Below are 20150 nucleotides of genomic sequence, written 5' to 3'. Positions count from 1 at the left end.
GTCTAGATGAAGGTTTTATTTTGGAACAACGACAGGAAGTGTCGCTAATATTCCATGATTGTTGACAGTCCGGCAGATGCGATGCAGGGGACTTCAGGCCGCCAGGGAAGACTCCGCATTTCAAGGAATACAACCAGTCAGAAATAATGGTGAAGGATACGTGGATAAAACAGATGTTAAAGAAGCTGAATATGAGCTTTATGTACCGGTCTATGTTTGTTTGCAGCCAGCCGGCTCTTTCTTCCCCAGTCACAGGACGTGGATAGCCGACTGACGTGCTAGCCCGCAGTCCTTCCCAAAATCTCTGCTCCAGAATCACGGATCTCCACTGTTTTAAAAGCATTACGAAAGCTAGCCAGCATCAGGCGGAACTGACCTGAACTTTTGGCCCTCGTGTGCTTTCATGAAAATAGCAATAAAAGGGACTGAACTGTAAATAGGACTGCTAGGATCAAGCTAGCATCCTCTAAACTTGGATGGACGCGCGGGTCGCCCAGCATCCCTGCCCGGGACGCGTTCCAGCCTATACTGTTGCACCGGAATGCTAACGAATGAGGAAGTGGCTTTAACATGACTAGGGGCATTTTATCCTTCACGCGCCCGAGGCTTTCAGGTGTTTCACAGTCATTGTTTGGATGCCAGATGTAATGACGAGCTCGCACCATGTATGTGGCTGGCCGTGTCTGTCTCCAGCCCTGCGGATGACACTCGCACAGGTACCGGCGATTCAAAGCAAAGAGAGGCGGCACGGATACATCTTCGCCGGGTGCCACTGAGAGACCGGACGCGTGCTTGCTAGCGATTAGCTAGGTGGCTAACAGCACAACAAAACCCCCATAAAACAAACACCAATGGTATCCCATAAGGTTTTAGTCGCAATAATCCTACTAAACGTGTACATAGGTGTACAGTCCTTTTTTTACTTATTCGGCGGCGTCCTTTTAACAGTCTTATTTGCTATGGCATTTTTAAATGGTCCCAGGCTGCTGGACTGGGCGAGTTCACCTCCACATCTTCAGTTCAACAAATATGTCCTGACGGGATATCGGCCAATCTCCTCTGTGCAGGACTGCATCAGAAGCCTGTTTTACCTGCACAATGAACTTGGAAACATATACACTCATGGTGAGTACAAAAAAATGAGCATGAGCTGCTTAGTCAGCAGTTGAGATTTCTGTTGCCTGTGTGACTTTGATTATTAACACACAAAAGCAGATGCATGTGTAACTTGCAGAAGGATGCCAGACTAGACTGCACTAAAGCTTGGATACTTTGTAAAGCAGTCATGAACCCTTACAATCTTTAATTTTCAACATTTATTTTTGTGATACCTTCTCATACACTTTGAAGAACTGGTCTTAAAGACAATAACAGACTTGAGAATCATAGAAACTCCTACGTTCAGTCATCTTTACATTTATTTAAGTACTGCACTTAATTTCAGCAGCAGGTTTAAACTGCTGATACTGATATATTTATTCTATGAATCACATAAAAATGTGCAATCAAAGCTTCCCTTAGCTCACAGTGACACAGAACAGTCCGACCCAAAAGATATTCAATTTTCCCTGGAAAGTAGTCAAAATGTAATCAATTTCATATTATTTTAAGTAGGCGAAATTTGCTTCAGTTTGACCAGTGTCAGTAAAATCTAAACATTGCATAAACAACAGTGCATTCCATTAAAAAATATATTTTCACTTTAATGATAATGTCACACTTACATAAGCTGTTGAATGCAGGACTTCCTTGTAATGGAGTATTTTCACACCATTGTATCACTAAATCTGCTTAATATTCCAAGTAAAATGATTCCTCCAGTACTGTCTGCTCTGTATATAACAACAAGCAAGATGTCTTTAAAATTCACTAATTTTTTTTTTTTTTTTTTAATTTTAACATAAAGCTTTGTTCACTGAACTGTCCATAATGGAAATTGCAAGAAGTGGCCTTTTTTATCTGGTCTAGAATTTCATGGGTATAAAATATGAAATTCTTTTATAGGTTGATGCAGGCTAAAACCGATTGCAATAATGTGTCACTTTTTTAGCACCCTTAATAGTGGTGTTCTGTTCTTTGACTGGTTAGATTGCCAATAGCATAGCATACAGTGGGACAGCTTGTTTCTTTTGCTGTCTCCTTTTACCTTCATCAAAATACATACTATAATGGTAGAGAGCTCAGTATAGTATGCTGCAGGACAGTGTGCCCGACCCAAGCATCAGTATTGACGGTTCAGTACAGTGCAGACAGATCGGAGGAGATAAGAACGCAGAAAGAGGAAAGGAGCCTGGTCATATATATCAACAACAGGTGGTGTCATACTGGTCATGTTACTGTGAAAGAGAGTCTGTGTCCCGGACATCGAACTGTTGGCTATGGGCCTCCATCCTCACTATATGCCCAGAGAGTTCTCACACACCATATTGATCACCGTCTATATTCCTCCCTCTACCTCCTAAGATCGCGCATGTCATGTCATACACTCAATCACAGCCAGACTCCAGACCCAACATCCTGATGCCCTCTTCATGATCCTCTTTAATTATATAGCCCTCTCCAAGACCCTCCCCACCTTCACACAGTATGTGGATTGTCACGACCCAGGGGGAGAAGAAACGGGACCTAACGCACTCAAATGTTAAAGAGGCCTACAGCTCTTCTGCCCCCCAGAAGATCTGACCACAACCTGAGATCTGAACACAACCCGATCCACCTCTTACCTGTGTACAAGCCCCTGCTTCAAAAGCAGCCCCTTTGGAGTGCTGGCTCTGTTCTGGGGGAGGAGCTGGACCCTCTACATGTTGTGGCTGAGAGAAGAATGTTGTCCAAATTCCTCTCAATCCTGGACAAGGATTGAGGATAAGGATTTCTTACTTATTGATCAGTAGTTTGTATTTGTTTATTGTCTTGGTTTGGTGGAAGTTCTTTACCTTCACGCAGGGAGCAGCTGTAGCAAGGCAACACAATTTCCCTATGGGATCAATAAAGTTGTTGAATCTTGAATATCCTGTGTATGCTGTTCTGGGAATCTGAGATAGTTTCTGAGTCTGAAGGTCATCATTCTGTGTCACACCACTGTCAGCAGTCACAGATTAAACTGTGGTAGTCATCAGAAGGGAAGTGGCCCTGGAAGTCTTTATTACACTCCACTGACGTCAGCTGAGCTCATGACTTCAGATGCACGCTTAACATCATTGCCTGTGTAAGGCAGTGATGTTTAATCCTGTGAGCTTTCGTTTATTACCTGGAAACTAGAGGGAGGGGGGGGGGGGGCAGCTTCAAAGGTGTGCTTGTAGCAAGACTTAAGTTCCATGAAATGATTTGTTTTGCATATAAACTCCAAACATCCTGCCCACAGCTCAGCTCTCGGATGGTGTTCATATTGCAAACTTGTACTGGAGATCCTCTGCGTCCAGTGTGGCTTAGTCTGTCTGGTTGGCTCAGGAAAAGTGGGGGGAGAGCAGAGAAAACAAACTTAAAATAGACGTGTTACAGTAGATGGCATTGCCTTTATCACCTGGCTGGGACCAATGCCTTGACATTGGGAATGAGGAAGTAAGCAAAAATAAGAGGATGGGAATGCAATACATGTGTCAAACAGTGATAAATGATCGTAACAACTGTATGTGGGTCAAATTTCATGGTCTGGATTTGCTCACACAGCAGTGAGTGCCTTCCTTTTGCCAAATAAAGGAACTCAAATTAGAGCTATGTGATTTTTATTTTTTTTGCAGCCTCAAAATAAGCTTACAGGAAGCCTTGTCTTTCTCGTAGAGGAAGGCACTGATACGTTTCTGCTAATTGTGTAGATTTCCCCTCTGCTCCACGTTATTTTTGTTAATTTCTACACACATTCAGCACAGTTGGAAGCCCTTCACAGCCACTCATTCTTGTGAAGTTTCAAAACAGCATCTACAGTTGAGAGTCCTGAGTTAGGTAATCCATCAAAGTAATCATGACAGACAAACAATCAAGTTTTTGTTTTATTTTATTGTGCTTGAGCTGATAATGTTCTTCATACCAGTGTGCTTCTTACCTAAGGCCTTTTGTTTTTTGCAAGCAATTATATGTCTACAAGGAGAAAGTTCCAACGTGAATGAACCTTCAAATTATGTTGCTTTAAAAAAGTATGTAATCACACACAGAATACGCTTGAGAAACATATTTGTGAAGTATATGCCAGAGGTATTCTCCTATTAAAAAAAAAACAAACAAATTTGTTTCGGGTATTTTTGATAGTTTAATGCAAACCCTAACCAACACATGAGCTTTATTTGAATTACAGCTAAGCTAAAGCCCACTCTAATAACGTGTGCTGTCCCTGTCCCTTGGGTCTTCCTCTTTATAGGCATCCCTTTGGTTTGCTTCCTGGTGCTGCTGCCTCTCAACATCCCCTGGTCTCAGATCAGTGTTACGTGGTTGGGCGTGGTGCACTTCCTGGCTTGCCTTTCACCCCAGCTGGGCTCTGTGCTCTACCACCTCTTCATGAACCACGAGGGCGGGGAGCCTGTATACCACACCCTCCTCAAACTGGACGTGTGTGGAATCTGCATGATCAACACACTGGGTAAGTGTTCATCTGCGAAGCTCAGCAGAGTCCTTTACAGTTTATCATATTGGATTCATTGTCAGCTGTTCTTCTGTTATTGCTGCTCTTTTTCCTTTGTGTGGAAGTTTACTATGGAAGTGTTTTGCTTGCAGTACCAATATTGATTTGACTACTGAGTACTTGGCCGATGTAAGCAATGATCCAAGTTCAGAAATGATTATTGATCTGTTTTTCAAGCCTGTATGACCTTTTTTAAAGAAGTAAAGAGAGGTGCTATTGTAATTTGTAATGTATGTATACTCAAATTTGAACCAAAACTTTACATATTACATGATACTAATATGGTAATAGAATAATAATCAACATTGTGACATACACTATATTGACAAAAGTATTGCTCACCCATCCAAATAAATGAATTCAGGTGCACATAGCAAGGTCCATAAAGACATGGATGAGTGAGTTTGGTGTGGAAGAACTTGACTGGCCTGCACAGAGTCCTGACCTCAACCCGATAGAATAGAGCGAAGACTGCGAGCACTGTGTATTATGTATTTCATAAACACACTCCCAAACCTCGTGAAAAGCCTTCCCACAAGAGTTGAAAAGGGTGGGCCGACGTCATATTAAACCCTATGGATTAAGAATGGGATGTCACTAAAGTTCATATGGGTTTAAAGGCAGGTGAGCGAATACTTTTGGCAATATAGTGTATGTGCAGTATATGTGCATTATATATGGAGCATTAATAAGGTCTCAGAGTGGTGTGTGACCAAGTCTGTTTTGACTTTTTTTGTGTGTGTGTGTCTCAGGGGCCCTGCCCATTGTCTATAGCACGCTGCTGTGCTACCCATTCATTCGCACAGTGGCCCTGTTAGTCTACATCCTGCTGTCCACCCACGCCATCTATTGCGCTGTTACAGCTCGGAGCAGTGTTCGCCGGCTGCGCTCCTTCACCTGGCAGGCACTGTTCCGCTTTTCTTTTTTCCTACTTCGCTGGGTGGGTGTGGGTGGTGGCAGCCCCACCTCGCTACGCCACTTCCTCACGATGGATGCTCTAGCCGTGTTGGGCGGGGTCATCAACATCACGCGCATTCCGGAGCGCTTCCGCCCTGGCCTGTTTGACTACTGGTGCAATAGCCACCAAATCATGCATGTACTGGTGGTTGGCTCCATTCTCTACCTGCATTGGGGCGTGCTGGACGACCTGCTGTGGATAAACACCTACAATTGCCCGTCAGACTGACCCTTCCCCACCCCCACCCCCCCGGCCCCCACACACACCTCATCACAAGGTGCATTGGTACATAAAGACCTCTGGGCAGAGGGGGTTTGTCTGGAGAGAGATTCATAAATTAGGCGAAACTGATGCTGTGAGGTCAGAGGATGCATTGTCTATGCATGTGTTAGCCTCATATGCTCTAACTCAGAATGTTCATATTTTTGTCCATTTCAGTACCTTGTGGGAATGCAAGCAAACATATGTCAAGTAACACGCACAAACCTTTTGACTCTCTCACTTGAAGCAAATATGGATGTGCAAGTACAGATCCACACACATATATACAGTTATATGTTAATATTTTAAACTGTACATTCATTGACTGAATATTGATCACAAAATTATTAAGAAAAAGCTTGAGCAAAAGCTTACTAATGAATTTTAAGCCTTCACTTAATTGTAGGTGTTTTACTTAAGCATTAGCTGATGTGGTTGTGGCTAAACATAACACAAGGCCTGTCAGATGTCACTGTTGCTACCTATGCACCACATCTGTATCACATGCACAAAACAAACTCAAGACTCGCTCACACTTATATTTTTATATTACATGTACATACCGTAAGTGCTGCACAGAGCACTCAAGAGTTTCTCCAACTGACTGAACTTAACTAGACTGGTTGTTCTGTTTGAGTTTTCCTTGTTTTCTGCCACTGCCTCTAACTCCATGTGTGTGTCGGTCTGATTTGCCCTCACTGTCACATGTTGATGAGGAGATGAGAGATGGGTGAGGGGGTTCATTCTTGAGAGCGTGCTAGCACGTTGTGAATGACTTTACTTGCTTTATGTGGCTTGGCCCACACATCGAGAATTGATCAAGCAGTGTTATCAGCTTTGTTTGCACCTGAACTCAGTGCCAATGAATTTCAGGCATTTTTATTCAGAGAAGTACAAACATTTACAACCCTTGTTATGTGGCATTATTGACAAAACTTGTACATTTATTCCTGTACACTTATGATAACATGGAATTGTTAGGAAGATTGTCAGCACTATTTCCTTTTTTGGATAATGTTTTATCGTATTGGTTTTATTTAATAATTATTTATTAAGTTTTCTGTGCATTTGTTCTGTATATTTATGAATACATGTATGTATACATATGTATTTGGATGTATATATTGCCACATTGTAATAACAGAAAAAGCATAAAGGTACTGTAGATCATCTCCAGAGATGACATTTAGTTTAACTCTGAAATACCACAATGTGTACACAAACTTCAATGTATGTATTGCAGCAGAACTGAAATTTGAGGGTTGCAACTTAACAGTTGCCAACTTTTACACTTTTACTTAAGTGTAATTCTAAGTTATTATAAAACTACATTGTTTTGTTTTTTTTTTGTTTGTAACTATTTAGGCAAACTAATCTACCTTTTGGAACAACATGCACAAATTATTGTAATGAAATATATTTGTTATTTATTTATTTATTTAATTATATTTGTTCTCTAATGCAGGAAAACTTGTGTGCCTGTTGGCTGCTTAAAACAGTTTTTGTTGTTGATGTGCAGCATCACGGACTGACAGATCAATTTAAAGGTCAGAGAAAATCTTGTGTTGTATTCAAATTGTGCAAATCCAGAGGATTAGCTTCTCATTTTCTCTCCACACACTTTTTCAGGCAGTGTGAGTCATCAGTCACACAGTAATGCTGTTTTTTTTTTTTTAAAAGAGACCTGTCTCCATTCATATAATGGTGTTTTGTTACTTTTACAACTTGTGCAGCCCTGTTCTTATGATGTTTTATGGAGGCTTAATTAACCATGATATTGATGGTTATTATGCATAAGTCATTGTTTGCTCAAAACTGCATAATATTGAGACTTTCTTATTTACCACTTTACACTGTTTTTGTAGCAGCTTGATTTGTGTTCAGCTCAACTTCTTTTACCATTAAAAATAGCACTTAATCATAATAATACCTTTTAAGCTGGAAGTGCAGGAATGCACTAAGCAGGAATGAACCCCTATGCCCTTCTGTTATACATAAGTTGCAGCTATTGTGTGTAAATGTTCATGATTGTGTTGGGTTCATATTCTGCTTTGTTCTATCAGTTACTACAGTGCTTTTGTGTAAATGTAGCTGTTTACTTCAAGGTATGCTCAAGAGTAGCTGTTGAAGCCTGAATCATTTTGTAGAGGCAGACTTTACTTTCTTAATGACATTGCACTTGATTTCCATCCAAACAACCACAGTCGCCCACTGACTAGTTGTCAATCCTCTATTTTGTCTTGCCAAATTGTTGGTTTCTGAGGTGAGGCACATCCTTTGCTTCCTGTGGTAACACTGACTCATAGCCAAAAAAGGAATTCCCACAATCTTCATCACGTACACAAGCCTCAGATTCAACCCCCATCTCTCCGCCTATCGCCTTGATAGTCAGATATTGTATATTTGCTAGTTTCACTTAGACACACTAGTTACTATCAACTGTGACCATGGTACTATGTAAAAGATAAAAATAATGTAATTTGTTGAATGAAATTGGAAAAATTTGCATGAAAGTAGCTGTAAAATGGAAAGTGATGTCACATAGTGTTAGCTAATTGTTTTTCCATCGTAGCAACCAACAGGCCATTTACTTGCTCCTTGAAAAGATTCTGTAGTAGGGATGTGGGGCCTGGAGGATTGTAAGTGAGATGGCAGTAGATGGCAGAACTAATTGGATCAGCAGGTGATGTCACTGAGAATTAAAGTGCACTGTTCATCAGTTTCAAAAAGGGCTTTGAACCAAATTAAATTACGTTTTTGGAACATATATGAAGTCCATATAAATGATGTAAATACATTTAGATTATGTACACATACAGTGCAGACTATATAGCCTGAGTTAAGTTTTATACATCACCAACATGTTAAGGTAAGGAACATAAGAAGACATGGGATTAATGATTTGCCATATATAAGCTGCTACTCTCTTTCTCAGCCAAAGGGAGACACGAGAGTGGGAAGCAGACGCGGCTCAGTGCGGTGCTTCAGATTAATATCAAAGATGTGTTTGCTTATATATGTCCATATGTATGTGAAGAACATAAAAAAAAAAATACTGAAATTGGTTTCAGTGCTAATGTAGACTTTTTGTCCCAACTAAGAATGCGTTTTATCATTTAAATGTAACCACATTTTTTTTTAAGGCAGGAAAGACCATTTGTGACCATTGTGGGAATCTCTGCGAGCATGTGAATACCTCGTGACTACCACTGGTTTATCTATGCATTATCAGCTGAAGGATACGTAACAGTGAAGTCAATTTTTGTTTGTTAAAACAGCTCTCTGACCCGTTGTAACGGAGGGCTTTGCTCCAACATCCTGGGCCTCCCACTTCTCAGGGTGCCATAACAGTAGCTGTAACATCTGTGGCCTGACCTCTGCTGTCTGAAACATTGCTGGGAGATGTCAGCCCACCTCCACCTGCCCTGTTTGTCCAGTCTGTTTATTCAAAACTCAGTCACAGACTGGACAGAAGGGGAAAAACAAGGTGGAAAGGGAATATTTCTCTGAACAGTCTTTGTTATAGTAGTTGAAACTGGCCAGAAAAATTTGTCTTTGTCCTTTTGTCTGTATGTGAAAAAACAACATGATGTATGATACCATCACTAACTAAGAAAAAAAGTTTTTTTTAAATAGAACACAGGTGCCGGATAGCCTGTTATGACACGTTTATAATGGATTACCTGTGTTGTTATATACTGATTATTATGACTACTGTTATTCTGTGGATTCTACTAATGATACTGATCTATGTGTACAGATAATGAGACAAGCCCTTCCCTTTAGGATGAAGGAACCTTTATGGAGGGTCTGTCTGTTGTGTCTTCATATCTGCAACATCATGGCATTTTTAAAATAACAACGGCGCAAATGTGGCTCCATCTAGAGGAAGTCCATGTGCACTGATACAGGCACTACTGTAGCCATCCTGCAGCCAAATGAACCTAACAGACACTTTTAAATACTGTCAGTGCTGGTCTGCAGTTCTCCTCCAGGGTTGTTAATTCATATTTACCGATCATGTATGTACACATGTGTGTATGAGCTCTTCTGCAGAACCCATACAAGCATGAAATCCATATGTTGTCCACTCTCTACTTTCTCCTGTTGCACTGACGGGATGCTGATTGCATCCCCTGAGTGCCTCATTATCCAGTCTGTGTGCTCGTAAATTAATGTGCACAGACACAGACACACCGTTTGTTCCTGTGCTGTAGTTTACATGTTGGTCCAACATTGGTGTCCTGTGTAACAGACAGGCTCACACTCCTCAGTCTCCAGCAGCGATTGTGCAATAAACTGAAGTCTATATTTTTACCTCTGCCTATACGTCTCTTTTGTCCATGTTTATTTTAGAGATTGTGTGTACATCCATTTTTGTATTTTGTCAGCAATGAAGCATTTAAGAACTGTGGAAGTGAGGACATTTTAGTTGATTCCCACAACTGCAAAGTAACTAAACCCTTTTTTCAGCAAAAAACAAATATATGTATATAGTATATGTGTATTAGTGTATTTGAATTTAACATTTTGTTAGAAATACGCATAAGGAAGAGCGATTTAGAGTTACTTAATAACTTTCTAACAAAGCAATGCCCCACATTTTTATTTGGCATAAAAGCATAGAACTATGATTGGGTTAGTAAGCTGCCACTGATAAAATTGAAGACAACACCATTCACAGATGCTCCCGCTATCACTCAGTGACCAGGTACTTCACCTATTGACACCTAAAATGAGAAAGGACTTTGCCAGAGGCAAGAGGCAGGACCATGTAACATACCTCGACGTGTTTTAGAGGACTGTGCAGAGCAACTGAAGGGTGGTTTTGCAGACATCTTTAACACATTACTCAGGCAGTTGTGCCCACGTGCCTTAAAAGCGTCACTATTATTACGGTCTTTTAACAGGATCATTCCACAGCAGCTGGTGGAAAAGCTGCGGATACTAGGTGTGTACACTGCAACCTGTACCTGGGTACTCCGCTTCATGACAAAGTGGCAGCAGAGAGTCAGGAGGGGTCGTCAGACATCAAGACCGATCTTGACCCCAAGGGTGTGTCCTGAGCCTGCTGCTGTTTAGCCGGCTCAAACATGACTTGTACAGCTACAACCACATTGTCAATTGTGCAGACGACACAACATTGTTTGGTCTCATCACTGACAATAATGATCTGTGTATAGAATGTAGGTGAAGCAGCTCACAGTGTGGTGCAGATCCCACAACCTCATTGTGGATAATTCAATAGAAGTGGTGATGATTTCAGGAAGTCTGGCAAAGATCACCACACACATCTCACCATAAATGGTGCTGCTGTGGAGAGGGTCACAGCAGTGTTAACTTCCTGTGTTTGTACCTCGCTGATGACCTGTCCCATTTCATCAGCTCCACAGCAGTCATCAAAAAAGCACAAAAGAGTCTTCACTCCCTCCAGAGAATCAGAAAGACGACAGTTCCTACACCTTACCTTATCAGATTCTACAGCGGCACCATCAAAAACATCCTTACACACAGCTAGACAGCCTGGTTTGTCATTGAAGACGATGCAATGAGCTAAAGACTGACTGAGGGGCAGGGGCAAAAAAATATCAAGGGCACATAATGCAGTCTATAGGTCATTGCATCATCTTCAACTACTTTGCTGTGGGAACCTAGAGAGGTTTTTCTCTCAACTTTTTCTCATTTGCCACAATTTAGGGGCAGCTTGGATGGCACTTAATCACATTTGCTCTACCGTGGGGCACCACAGAGGATTTATCTCAGTTAGTCCTTAGATAGACTATTAATTATACATACACCTATGCAACATGAGGCCCTTTCGTAGGCTGCACTGATGTTTTGGAGAAACTCTGCTATTACTTGCCTTGCATTGCTTTTTATCAGTGCATTACTATGATGTTGCTTTGACCTGGTAGTGTGGTGATGTGTTTTAAACCTATTGTTTAGCACTGTATTTATCAAATATTAAGTGATTTTGATAACAAGGTGACAACCTGAACAACAGTCTGCTCCCACTTGCTTCCTGTTTCCAGGGATTGACTCAACCACATGCAATCACAGAATGCATGGTCTTGTCATTTTTTTTAAATCTTGAAATAATCTCATAAAACATGCAGTGCCTTCCCTTTTACAGTGTTTAAGCCCCAAAATGTCACAGGAGGTTCCGCCCACTTCCACCTTCATTTGAAACTCTCACTTCCTCCATGTTGTTTTTTGATGTACTTTAACCTACCATCTTTTCTGAGTCCTCATTCTGGTGGCAGGGTGTTTGGTGCACTGCCGGAACTCCTTGAGCTGAATCGCCCCACACGACTCCCAGGTAGGCCTGCTACATCTGTCTACAGCCTGTCTTATTTATACCTACAAAACAAAACTGAAGATATAATTTTATCTATAATACGCACTTTAATTAAATAATAAGTAAATAATTGCTGAAGATAATAGAGAATCACTGATTTGAATTACGTATCTTTTTTTAGTGTTCTGCATGGCTTAAGGCTCTCCAGTTTCAAGTTTTTAAATTGCTTCCGACTTCTAGAAGGCAGTGTTTTCCATCACAACAGAGAAAGACAGTGGTAGAGAGAGATTATTGACATGCATTTTGACTCCTGATAAAATTACGAGTCACTCTATAAAAGGTTATTAAATTAGGTGCAGAGCAGCCAGAGAGGTCTTGTGATGCACATGCAGCAAAACTGTTGCAGGCTTTTGAGTCTGATGTTAGGCGCGGCTGCAGATTTCAGGAAGTAAAATCTACAAATGGAGGTAAAGCAAAACATATTTAACATTTGTGATTAGTGGTATTGTTGCTAAATGTTATATAATTTGTTCATTTTGCAGCAGGTATTGACTGACCTCGTAAATAATTTGATAGTATTACTCATTCAGGTTTGATTCCTCCTTTGGTAACGGATGCTTTAAAACTGTGTATGTTTTAACTTTTTAAAACATATTTTAAAGTATATGTTCTTATGGGAAAATCAATGATAAAGCAAGTGTGGGAATGAGAAACTAGGCAAGATAGAAAGGTTGGTGGTTTAATTGAAGGATGTGGTGTAACTGCCACTTTGGGCATCCTATCCACCTTTTCATGCACATGTATGTGGAGTGCAAATGATGAGAAGTGGCTTTGTTTTTATGTCATGTTCTTACATATCTTGTATAATTGTCTTTAGCATGTACAGTTATTTAAAAATCACACAATCCTGTATTAAGAGAGACAGAGTATCTTGTCACAGACAGACTAGAGGAAGCAGTTGTGAAAGCATTAGCTTCCGCTTTTTTTAGGTTTCCTCTGTCGTGTCAGTTGTGTCGTCAGCTTTGTTTCAGTCAGTTTATTTCCACATTAAATTAAAAAAAAAAAACATCACTAACATAAATTGAAAGTGGTGGAGCTGCTACAAGTACACATTTATGTTATAGTGAGCCCTAATATGTACATTCAAATTATCACAGATCTTTTGCTCTTTTGGATACAGCAGAGAGCATGCACATTAAAAATGTTTGCTTCCTATATTAAGCCTGTTGTTATATTAATTGTGTTTCCTCCAGTTCACCATGTCGAGGAAGGTTGTGAGAGCCAGTAAGTTCCGTCATGTCTTTGGTCAGGCTCTGAAAGCTGACCAATGCTACGATGACATCCGAATCTCCCAGATGACCTGGGATAGCAACTTCTGCTCTGTTAACCCTAAGTTTGTGGCTATGATTGTGGATGCAAGCGGTGGAGGAGCCTTCATGGTGTTACCCCTTAGCAAGGTGGGTCACCGGATGCACCGTGCACAAAATAAATTGAAACAACATCATCTGCTGCTTGGCTCTGTGTCCTCAGATTTTTAATAATGCCATTTTTGGATGTGTTGATCATTTTTTACAATGGTGTGATACTTCTTTAACACTATGCTCTAACACATTTAACACATTATCATTTGAATACTGCCAGTCACCATCACACTTTCAGCTGAATAAGGAAGTTTGATGCCGAGTTTGAGTCTTGTTACACGTCACTCGCTCTGCTGTTCAGAAGTTTTCACCATATTAGGAGTTTGTTGTCAGCTCAGTCGGGGCAGGATGTGGCCTCAACCCAGTTTTTTTCTGCAGTCACTTATGGAGTGCTTTAGATTACTTTCAATTAATTTAATGCATTTAATGTGACTGAAAGAATGATAAAGTGCTAACTGTATATCTCTGTTTATAGTTACATGAACATCTAAAATTGGCAAAGTATTTTAATTAAAACAAGCTTAACTCATTACTTGTACGTTCACTCAGCCTTGTGAACTTATTATATCTTGTATCTTGCAGGTCTTGCAAAGTCTGAATTAACTAAATTCACTTGCCTCATAAATATAAACCTCTGAAGGTGTAATGCCATTTTAGCAAGAAATGAGTTGAACTTGAGTTGAGTGATTGTGAAACAGAATGTGGATCAAACGCTGAGTGTGCAGTTCAATCCCCAGCTTCCCCAGCCCACATGTCCACGTGTCCACGAGTGTCTTTGAGGGAGACTCTTCTATGTGTGTCCCTCTCACTAGTAAATTACAAGGGACACACAATAACAAAATTAATGGCACTTCTCTTTAGTTAGTCTGCATATTGTGTATCACCTCCCTGGGTTCATGTCATGTTAACTCAATATAACAAGGTAGTATCAAGTACCGATGTGATTAATACAGTATGCTGAAAAAATGTTATGATATACAGACCTCCAACAGATGCATACATGTATGCCATATGAATGCATCATGAAAAACTTGATCCCCTAAGACAGGAAAGATGTCTGTCTAGAACAGGGGTCACCAACATGGTGTCCGCGGGCCTGTTCTAAAAATAGCTCACCATAGCACCACTTACCAATGAGCAGCATCGAATTTTTTCGTTGCCATTCTTTTTTAAATAACATTTTAAAGTTATTGTGATAAATCATTAGCATGATCAGAGTCTACACATAGATGAATGATTAATTTAATTAATTATTAATAATAACATATAATCAAAGGTAAATTGAGCAAATTTGTTATTTCAAAAGTGTGCATCAAACTGGTAGCCGCTCGCATTAATCGGTACCCAAGAAGTAGCTCTCAGTTTCCAAAAGGTTGGTGACCCCTGGTCTAGAATATGCCATGTCAAAACCACTGTAACTATGGGATGTGATCCTTGTGTCCCTCTCTTACATAGTTATAATTACATTAGGCATTACTAAGCATAGCTGTGGAATTTGAATCACCACCTAAATTAGACAATCATATTCTGTTTCATTCGTCTTTACATTTGTGTGTTCTTTCTTCTTCTTTGCTGTTTTGACCAAGCTATTATTTTTCATTCTTTGCTTTTTTGCATTTACCTTATTCCTGTGTACTGTATGCATTAGGTTTGGTTTTTATCATCTTTGATGTTTCTCTTTGCAGACAGGGCGTATTGACATGTCCTACCCCACTGTATGCGGCCACACAGGTCCTGTCCTTGACATCGAGTTTTGTCCTCACAATGACAACATCATTGCCAGTGGCTCTGAGGACTGCAGTGTCATGGTAAGACAACCCTAAAGCATTTAAGTTCTAACAAAAGCAGGGCAACAGACTATTCTTTGTGCTGTGTTATAATGTCAGATGTCTTTGTTGGTAAATAGATTTGGGAGATTCCAGATGGTGGGCTGACCACATCACTCACAGATCCTGTTGTCAAGTTGGAAGGTCACTCCAAACGTGTTGGCATCCTGAGCTGGCACCCCACTGCCCACAATGTGCTGATGAGTGCAGGTATTACCCATATGTATAGCTCTTATGGGTATTACCCATTTTTATACCTCAGATACCTACTAAAAACACAGTTGCAGCTTATAAAGAGCTCATATGTAGAAATGTAGATTGTGTATTAAAGGAACCATGTTGGTATGGGTGTATGATGGCAAGTGTTTTGTTGACTGGGGCTCACATTCAGAGGTTTGAACAGGAAGCCTCAACCCACCATTGCTCTTCAACACGACATTACAATAACTCAGCAATCGAGAGTTATACAGTAGATGATGAATCACTAGAGGACAGCCTTGGAGATATCAAATGAAAGAATTAAGTTAATGATTTGTCAGTATCTGTGAAACAGAATTGCAACTATTTTCCTCATAAGCCGTGAGCTTGATCAATTCTGAATTATCTCATGTAAAGTGGTTCTTCAAACAGAGTAGTTACTAAATCGTTCCCCATTACCTTTATAATTATCCTACAATTACTTACCCTTTTTGTGCACGGTACTTATACCATGTAGTTACTAAGTAGTTCCTCATTTCCACATAATTGATAGGTATTTTTATGTAACAAACCAGAGACAAGAGCATTCCAAAAAACATTCATCATTATACTAAGTCCACATATGTAATAATAATCACACCCAAGTCATGTTCTGCAGTATTAGTGAAGTAGATGCTTAAAAATAAAACAGAATGTGCACCTATGAGCAAGCTTAAAGATTTGATTGTGCTGTGTGGTGCAAACTTGTGTAGTTCAGCACAAGTTGTGAATAAATGCAGGTACGAAAGAACTCAACATTTAGAAAAACTCAAAAAAAATAAACAGGAATGAGAAAATAAATGATGGCTGTTAGAATTGATTTTGCTACAACAGAATATAAAAAAACACTCAGTATTAATCAGTTACAATTTGTGAGAAATGTGCAAATATTAATGGACCTATTATCAGTAAATGTTTTGTTAATATATTGTCTCCCAGTCTATTCTATAGTTAACTCCTCATTATGTTCTATGTCATCATATATGTCTTTTCTCTGTGCCGTCCTTTCAGTTCATAACGTCAATCACTGCTGTTCTATTTATTCCAAATGCTTGTAAAACATTTCACGTCTTGTTTAACAGACATTTTCTCAGGACACCGAAATTGTGAATGCTTGGGGCAGTAAATGTGAAACATTGGCTACAAGATGAATCTTGCAAGGCAGAGCTTTGCTGTAATACTCACCTGAAACTGGCTGATACTAAACATTAAGGACCCCCCCCCCTTTTTGTTTTAGTAACCACCTTTGTTGTGGGCTATCCATGCAGGATGTGATAATGTGGTGATCCTATGGAACGTGGCTCATGGGGAGGCAGTAGTGAGAATTGACAGCGTACACACTGACCTTATCTACAGTGCCTCCTGGAACATGGACGGCTCCAGGATTCTCACCTCTTGCAAGGACAAGTTCTTGCGTGTGCTGGACCCACGCAAAGGCACCGTCCTCTCTGTAGGTTTCCTCCAGTCTCAGTGCAGGTCACCAGTAGTGGCATTTAACTGACAGACCATTATGAATAGGACTGCAAATCAAATCGTTACTGGTTTGGTTTGCAATTTTTTCAACTTTGATTTCTGTTCAAATTATAGGATTTTAAATTTGATTCATAGATGGATATTTATCATATTATTATTTTCATACATTTATATTGTTCTAATATGTAAAAATGTGTTGTATTGTTTTATGTGTGCTCATACTGAGTAATAATATTATGTAAGTGTAGTGGTGAATTCAACATTATAGATAAAACTGTCACAGACTAACTGCATGTGAAGGCATGTAAAATATTAGCCATAATGTACAATGCCTCCAACTCTGCTCTGCTTCACTCATGTGCAGGAGAAGGAGAAGCCTCATGAGGGCTCCAGACCTGTCAGAGGGGTGTTTGTGTCTGATGGGAAGATCCTAAGTACTGGCTTCAGTCGCATGAGTGAGAGGCAGGTGGCGCTATGGGATCCTGTGAGTGTTTGCAACCATCATGTTCCAAGTTTTCCAGACAGTTCTGTCCCAGGCTAAAAATACAATTTAGCACAAAACGTTTAGTTCATATTGTGTTTGTACATGTTACACATTATTTATTTTGAAATGATTACCATTCATAAACTGATTTATCTCTACTCTGTTGGTGAGTTCTTACTGGATCTGACTATCACCATGAATGGAGTCCGCAAAAATGACATACATAGAGACACCAAACATCTACAGAGACACAAAGCTACCTCAGAAAGAGATACTGTATCACTTTCAATCTGAGTGTGCTCCTATAGCGCATGGACAAATGGCCTTGTAAATGTTTTTGCACAGCGGCTGGTTGCCTCACAATCTGTTCATGTCAAACAGTGGCCTGAGCAACAATCCAACAACTGTTGTCACAATTTGATTCACATATCTTATTGCTAAATTCAAATTGGTTCAGACTGGTAAGGGGACACACAAAAATAAATAGAAATTAGAAAGGAAGAAAAACTGTAGAATATTAAGAATCCAAAAATATTTTAAAACAAAAAAACCCCTCTACTTTGATTAATAACTGTTCAGTGGAAGTTGAAGGTGAAGCTCAAACATCTGATTAAATTATATAGTGACACTGTAAAGCATACGTTTCTTTTATCTGCTACTTGGGAGTTATTTACTGCAGTTACAAAACTACTGTTGCCCAACAGCCAGATTACAACACTAAGGCCGATATTGCTCCAATATGCCCACATTAAGCTTAGCTGAATAAAGCCTTGGCTTATCTGCAGTCTGGTTAGGCAGTCTTATTTTCATACATGATACTGTATTACATTGAAATTTAATCACATTTATAATTGTGTGTATATGAATCTCTTTCAACAGAATAACTTTAAAGAGCCCCTGACCCTGCAGGAACTGGACACCAGTAGTGGCGTACTTCTGCCATTCTTTGATCCAGATACTGGTATTGTCTACCTCTGTGGCAAGGTTAGACTTACATGTTGAAATTACTTTCAGATTATTCTCAGTGTTTGTCTCACCCACACTGACAAATACAGCTGACTTGTTTGTCTAATGTTCGTCACAGGGGGACAGCAGTATTCGTTACTTCGAGGTGACAGATGAAGCTCCTTATGTCCACTACCTCTCCATGTACAGCAGCAAGGAGAGCCAGAAGGGGATGGGATACATGCCCAAGAGGGGCCTGGAAGTCAACAAATGCGAAATTGCCCGGTAGTGATAGTTTTTGTTTTTAACTGTGTTGATGGAGTGGTTGTAGGCTCTTATTCTTGTTTATAGTGGTTCATGATTTGAAAGCAAAATGTGTCCTCTTCCCTAATAAAATTTTATTATCTCAGGCTTGTTCAAACCAACAACTAAAATATTTGAATATTTCAACTGTTAGGTTCTACAAACTTCACGAGAGGAAGTGTGAGCCCATAGTCATGACTGTGCCACGCAAGGTAAAGGTTTTCCAAAGTGAAATGCACTTTTCTCAGTCTGAATGACTTTGTTCTTTGTTCTGTCTTTAACTCATACTTTCCTTCTCTGCCTGTACAGTCCGATCTGTTCCAGGAGGATCTGTATCCAAACACCATTGGTCCAGAACCTTCAGTTGAAGCTGACGAGTGGTTCCAAGGAAAAGATGCCCCGCCTGTTCTGATTTCTCTGAAGGATGGATTTGTAGCAACTACTAAATCCAAGGAGTTCAAAGTTCACAAGAGTCTCATGAAGACCACAACTTCTTCTGCTGGTAGTCATCAGGACCACAGTGGGGTGAGACACTTAAACACCCATGTTACGCTTACAGCAGGTTTAAACAGTTTGACCGCTTTAGACATGCAACGATTAAATAATCAGTTGAACTACAAATGATTTTTATTAAGTTGTCAAATCAAATAGTAAAATGCAATTTACACATTAAAGTGTCTTTATTCATTAAACCCTAAAATAGAAAGTAATATAACTTTGATGCGGACTACGTTTCTGTATAGTACTTTTACTTTTGATACTTAAATTTGTATTTTTCGTGCCACTTTTATTCAATACCTCCTCCACCACTCTTTTAGCTGGAAATATTTAAACTGTTGCTGGTAGCTTCTTGAAATTTAGCTATTTCTTGATAGTTTCTAGCATCACCACAATATATACATAAAATTGAATAATAGCCAGTTCCACAATATGAACGTCACTCTCTATCATATATCATAATCAGACTCTATCACATCACAACTCTGCCTCTCTGTTTTCTTCTGTGTATTAGGAAGTTCATTCCTTGAAGAGGGAGGTAAAAGACCTCAAAGCAGCGATAGAGGAGCTGACCAAGCGTGTGAGTGAGCTGGAGAGCAAGCATTAAACCAGAGAAGTCTGATAAATGACAAAAATAAATCAAAGCTGAAGAAAAAAGACAGCAACAAGAACAAGAAGGAGACAACTGTTGCTAAATTCTGATTGTACTGTGACAAAAAGAGAGAAACTGTTTTTGGCATGAAGCTTGAATTTGTTTATTTGGTTTTTTCCATTAAAATCCTATTTTAATATATGCTTTTAGTTTGAAATAAAGTGGTCTGTATTTTCAAAATA

General features: G+C 39.8%; 2 protein-coding genes across 2 annotated transcripts; both read left to right on the top strand.

Moving 5' to 3' along the window:
* The first annotated feature begins 79 nt into the window (after window positions 1-79).
* Window positions 80-10148, top strand: paqr4a (progestin and adipoQ receptor family member IVa). The gene is made up of 3 exons (XM_067476883.1): window positions 80-1125; window positions 4352-4570; window positions 5365-10148. The coding sequence occupies exons 1-3, from the start codon at window positions 852-854 to the stop codon at window positions 5796-5798; spliced, it is 927 nt and encodes a 308-aa protein (XP_067332984.1). The 5' UTR covers window positions 80-851; the 3' UTR covers window positions 5799-10148.
* A 1846-nt stretch (window positions 10149-11994) lies between these two features.
* On the top strand, window positions 11995-20150 carry coro1a (coronin, actin binding protein, 1A). The gene is made up of 11 exons (XM_067476878.1): window positions 11995-12150; window positions 13383-13586; window positions 15236-15358; window positions 15457-15586; window positions 16882-17063; window positions 17451-17570; window positions 18450-18554; window positions 18655-18800; window positions 18973-19030; window positions 19128-19343; window positions 19831-20150. Exons 2-11 carry the CDS (start codon window positions 13389-13391, stop codon window positions 19921-19923), a joined length of 1371 nt encoding a protein of 456 aa, XP_067332979.1. The 5' UTR covers window positions 11995-12150; window positions 13383-13388; the 3' UTR covers window positions 19924-20150.

Source organism: Channa argus, chromosome 15, assembly GCF_033026475.1.
Source record: "Channa argus isolate prfri chromosome 15, Channa argus male v1.0, whole genome shotgun sequence".
In the NCBI taxonomy this organism is placed as follows: domain Eukaryota; kingdom Metazoa; phylum Chordata; class Actinopteri; order Anabantiformes; family Channidae; genus Channa; species Channa argus.
This window is presented reverse-complemented; position numbering and strand designations above follow the sequence as displayed.

Excerpts from the sequence above, each read along its gene's own strand:
- coro1a (XM_067476878.1), top strand. The coding sequence starts at position 13,389 with ATGTCGAGGAAGGTTGTGAGAGCCAGTAAGTTCCGTCATGTCTTTGGT. Across the intron at positions 18,555-18,654 it reads TTGTCTACCTCTGTGGCAAG|GGGGACAGCAGTATTCGTTA; the intron begins GTTAGACTTACA and ends TGTTCGTCACAG. Across the intron at positions 19,031-19,127 it reads TCATGACTGTGCCACGCAAG|TCCGATCTGTTCCAGGAGGA; the intron begins GTAAAGGTTTTC and ends CTGCCTGTACAG.
- paqr4a (XM_067476883.1), top strand. The coding sequence starts at position 852 with ATGGTATCCCATAAGGTTTTAGTCGCAATAATCCTACTAAACGTGTAC. Across the intron at positions 1,126-4,351 it reads TGGAAACATATACACTCATG|GCATCCCTTTGGTTTGCTTC; the intron begins GTGAGTACAAAA and ends TCCTCTTTATAG. Across the intron at positions 4,571-5,364 it reads CTGCATGATCAACACACTGG|GGGCCCTGCCCATTGTCTAT; the intron begins GTAAGTGTTCAT and ends TGTGTGTCTCAG.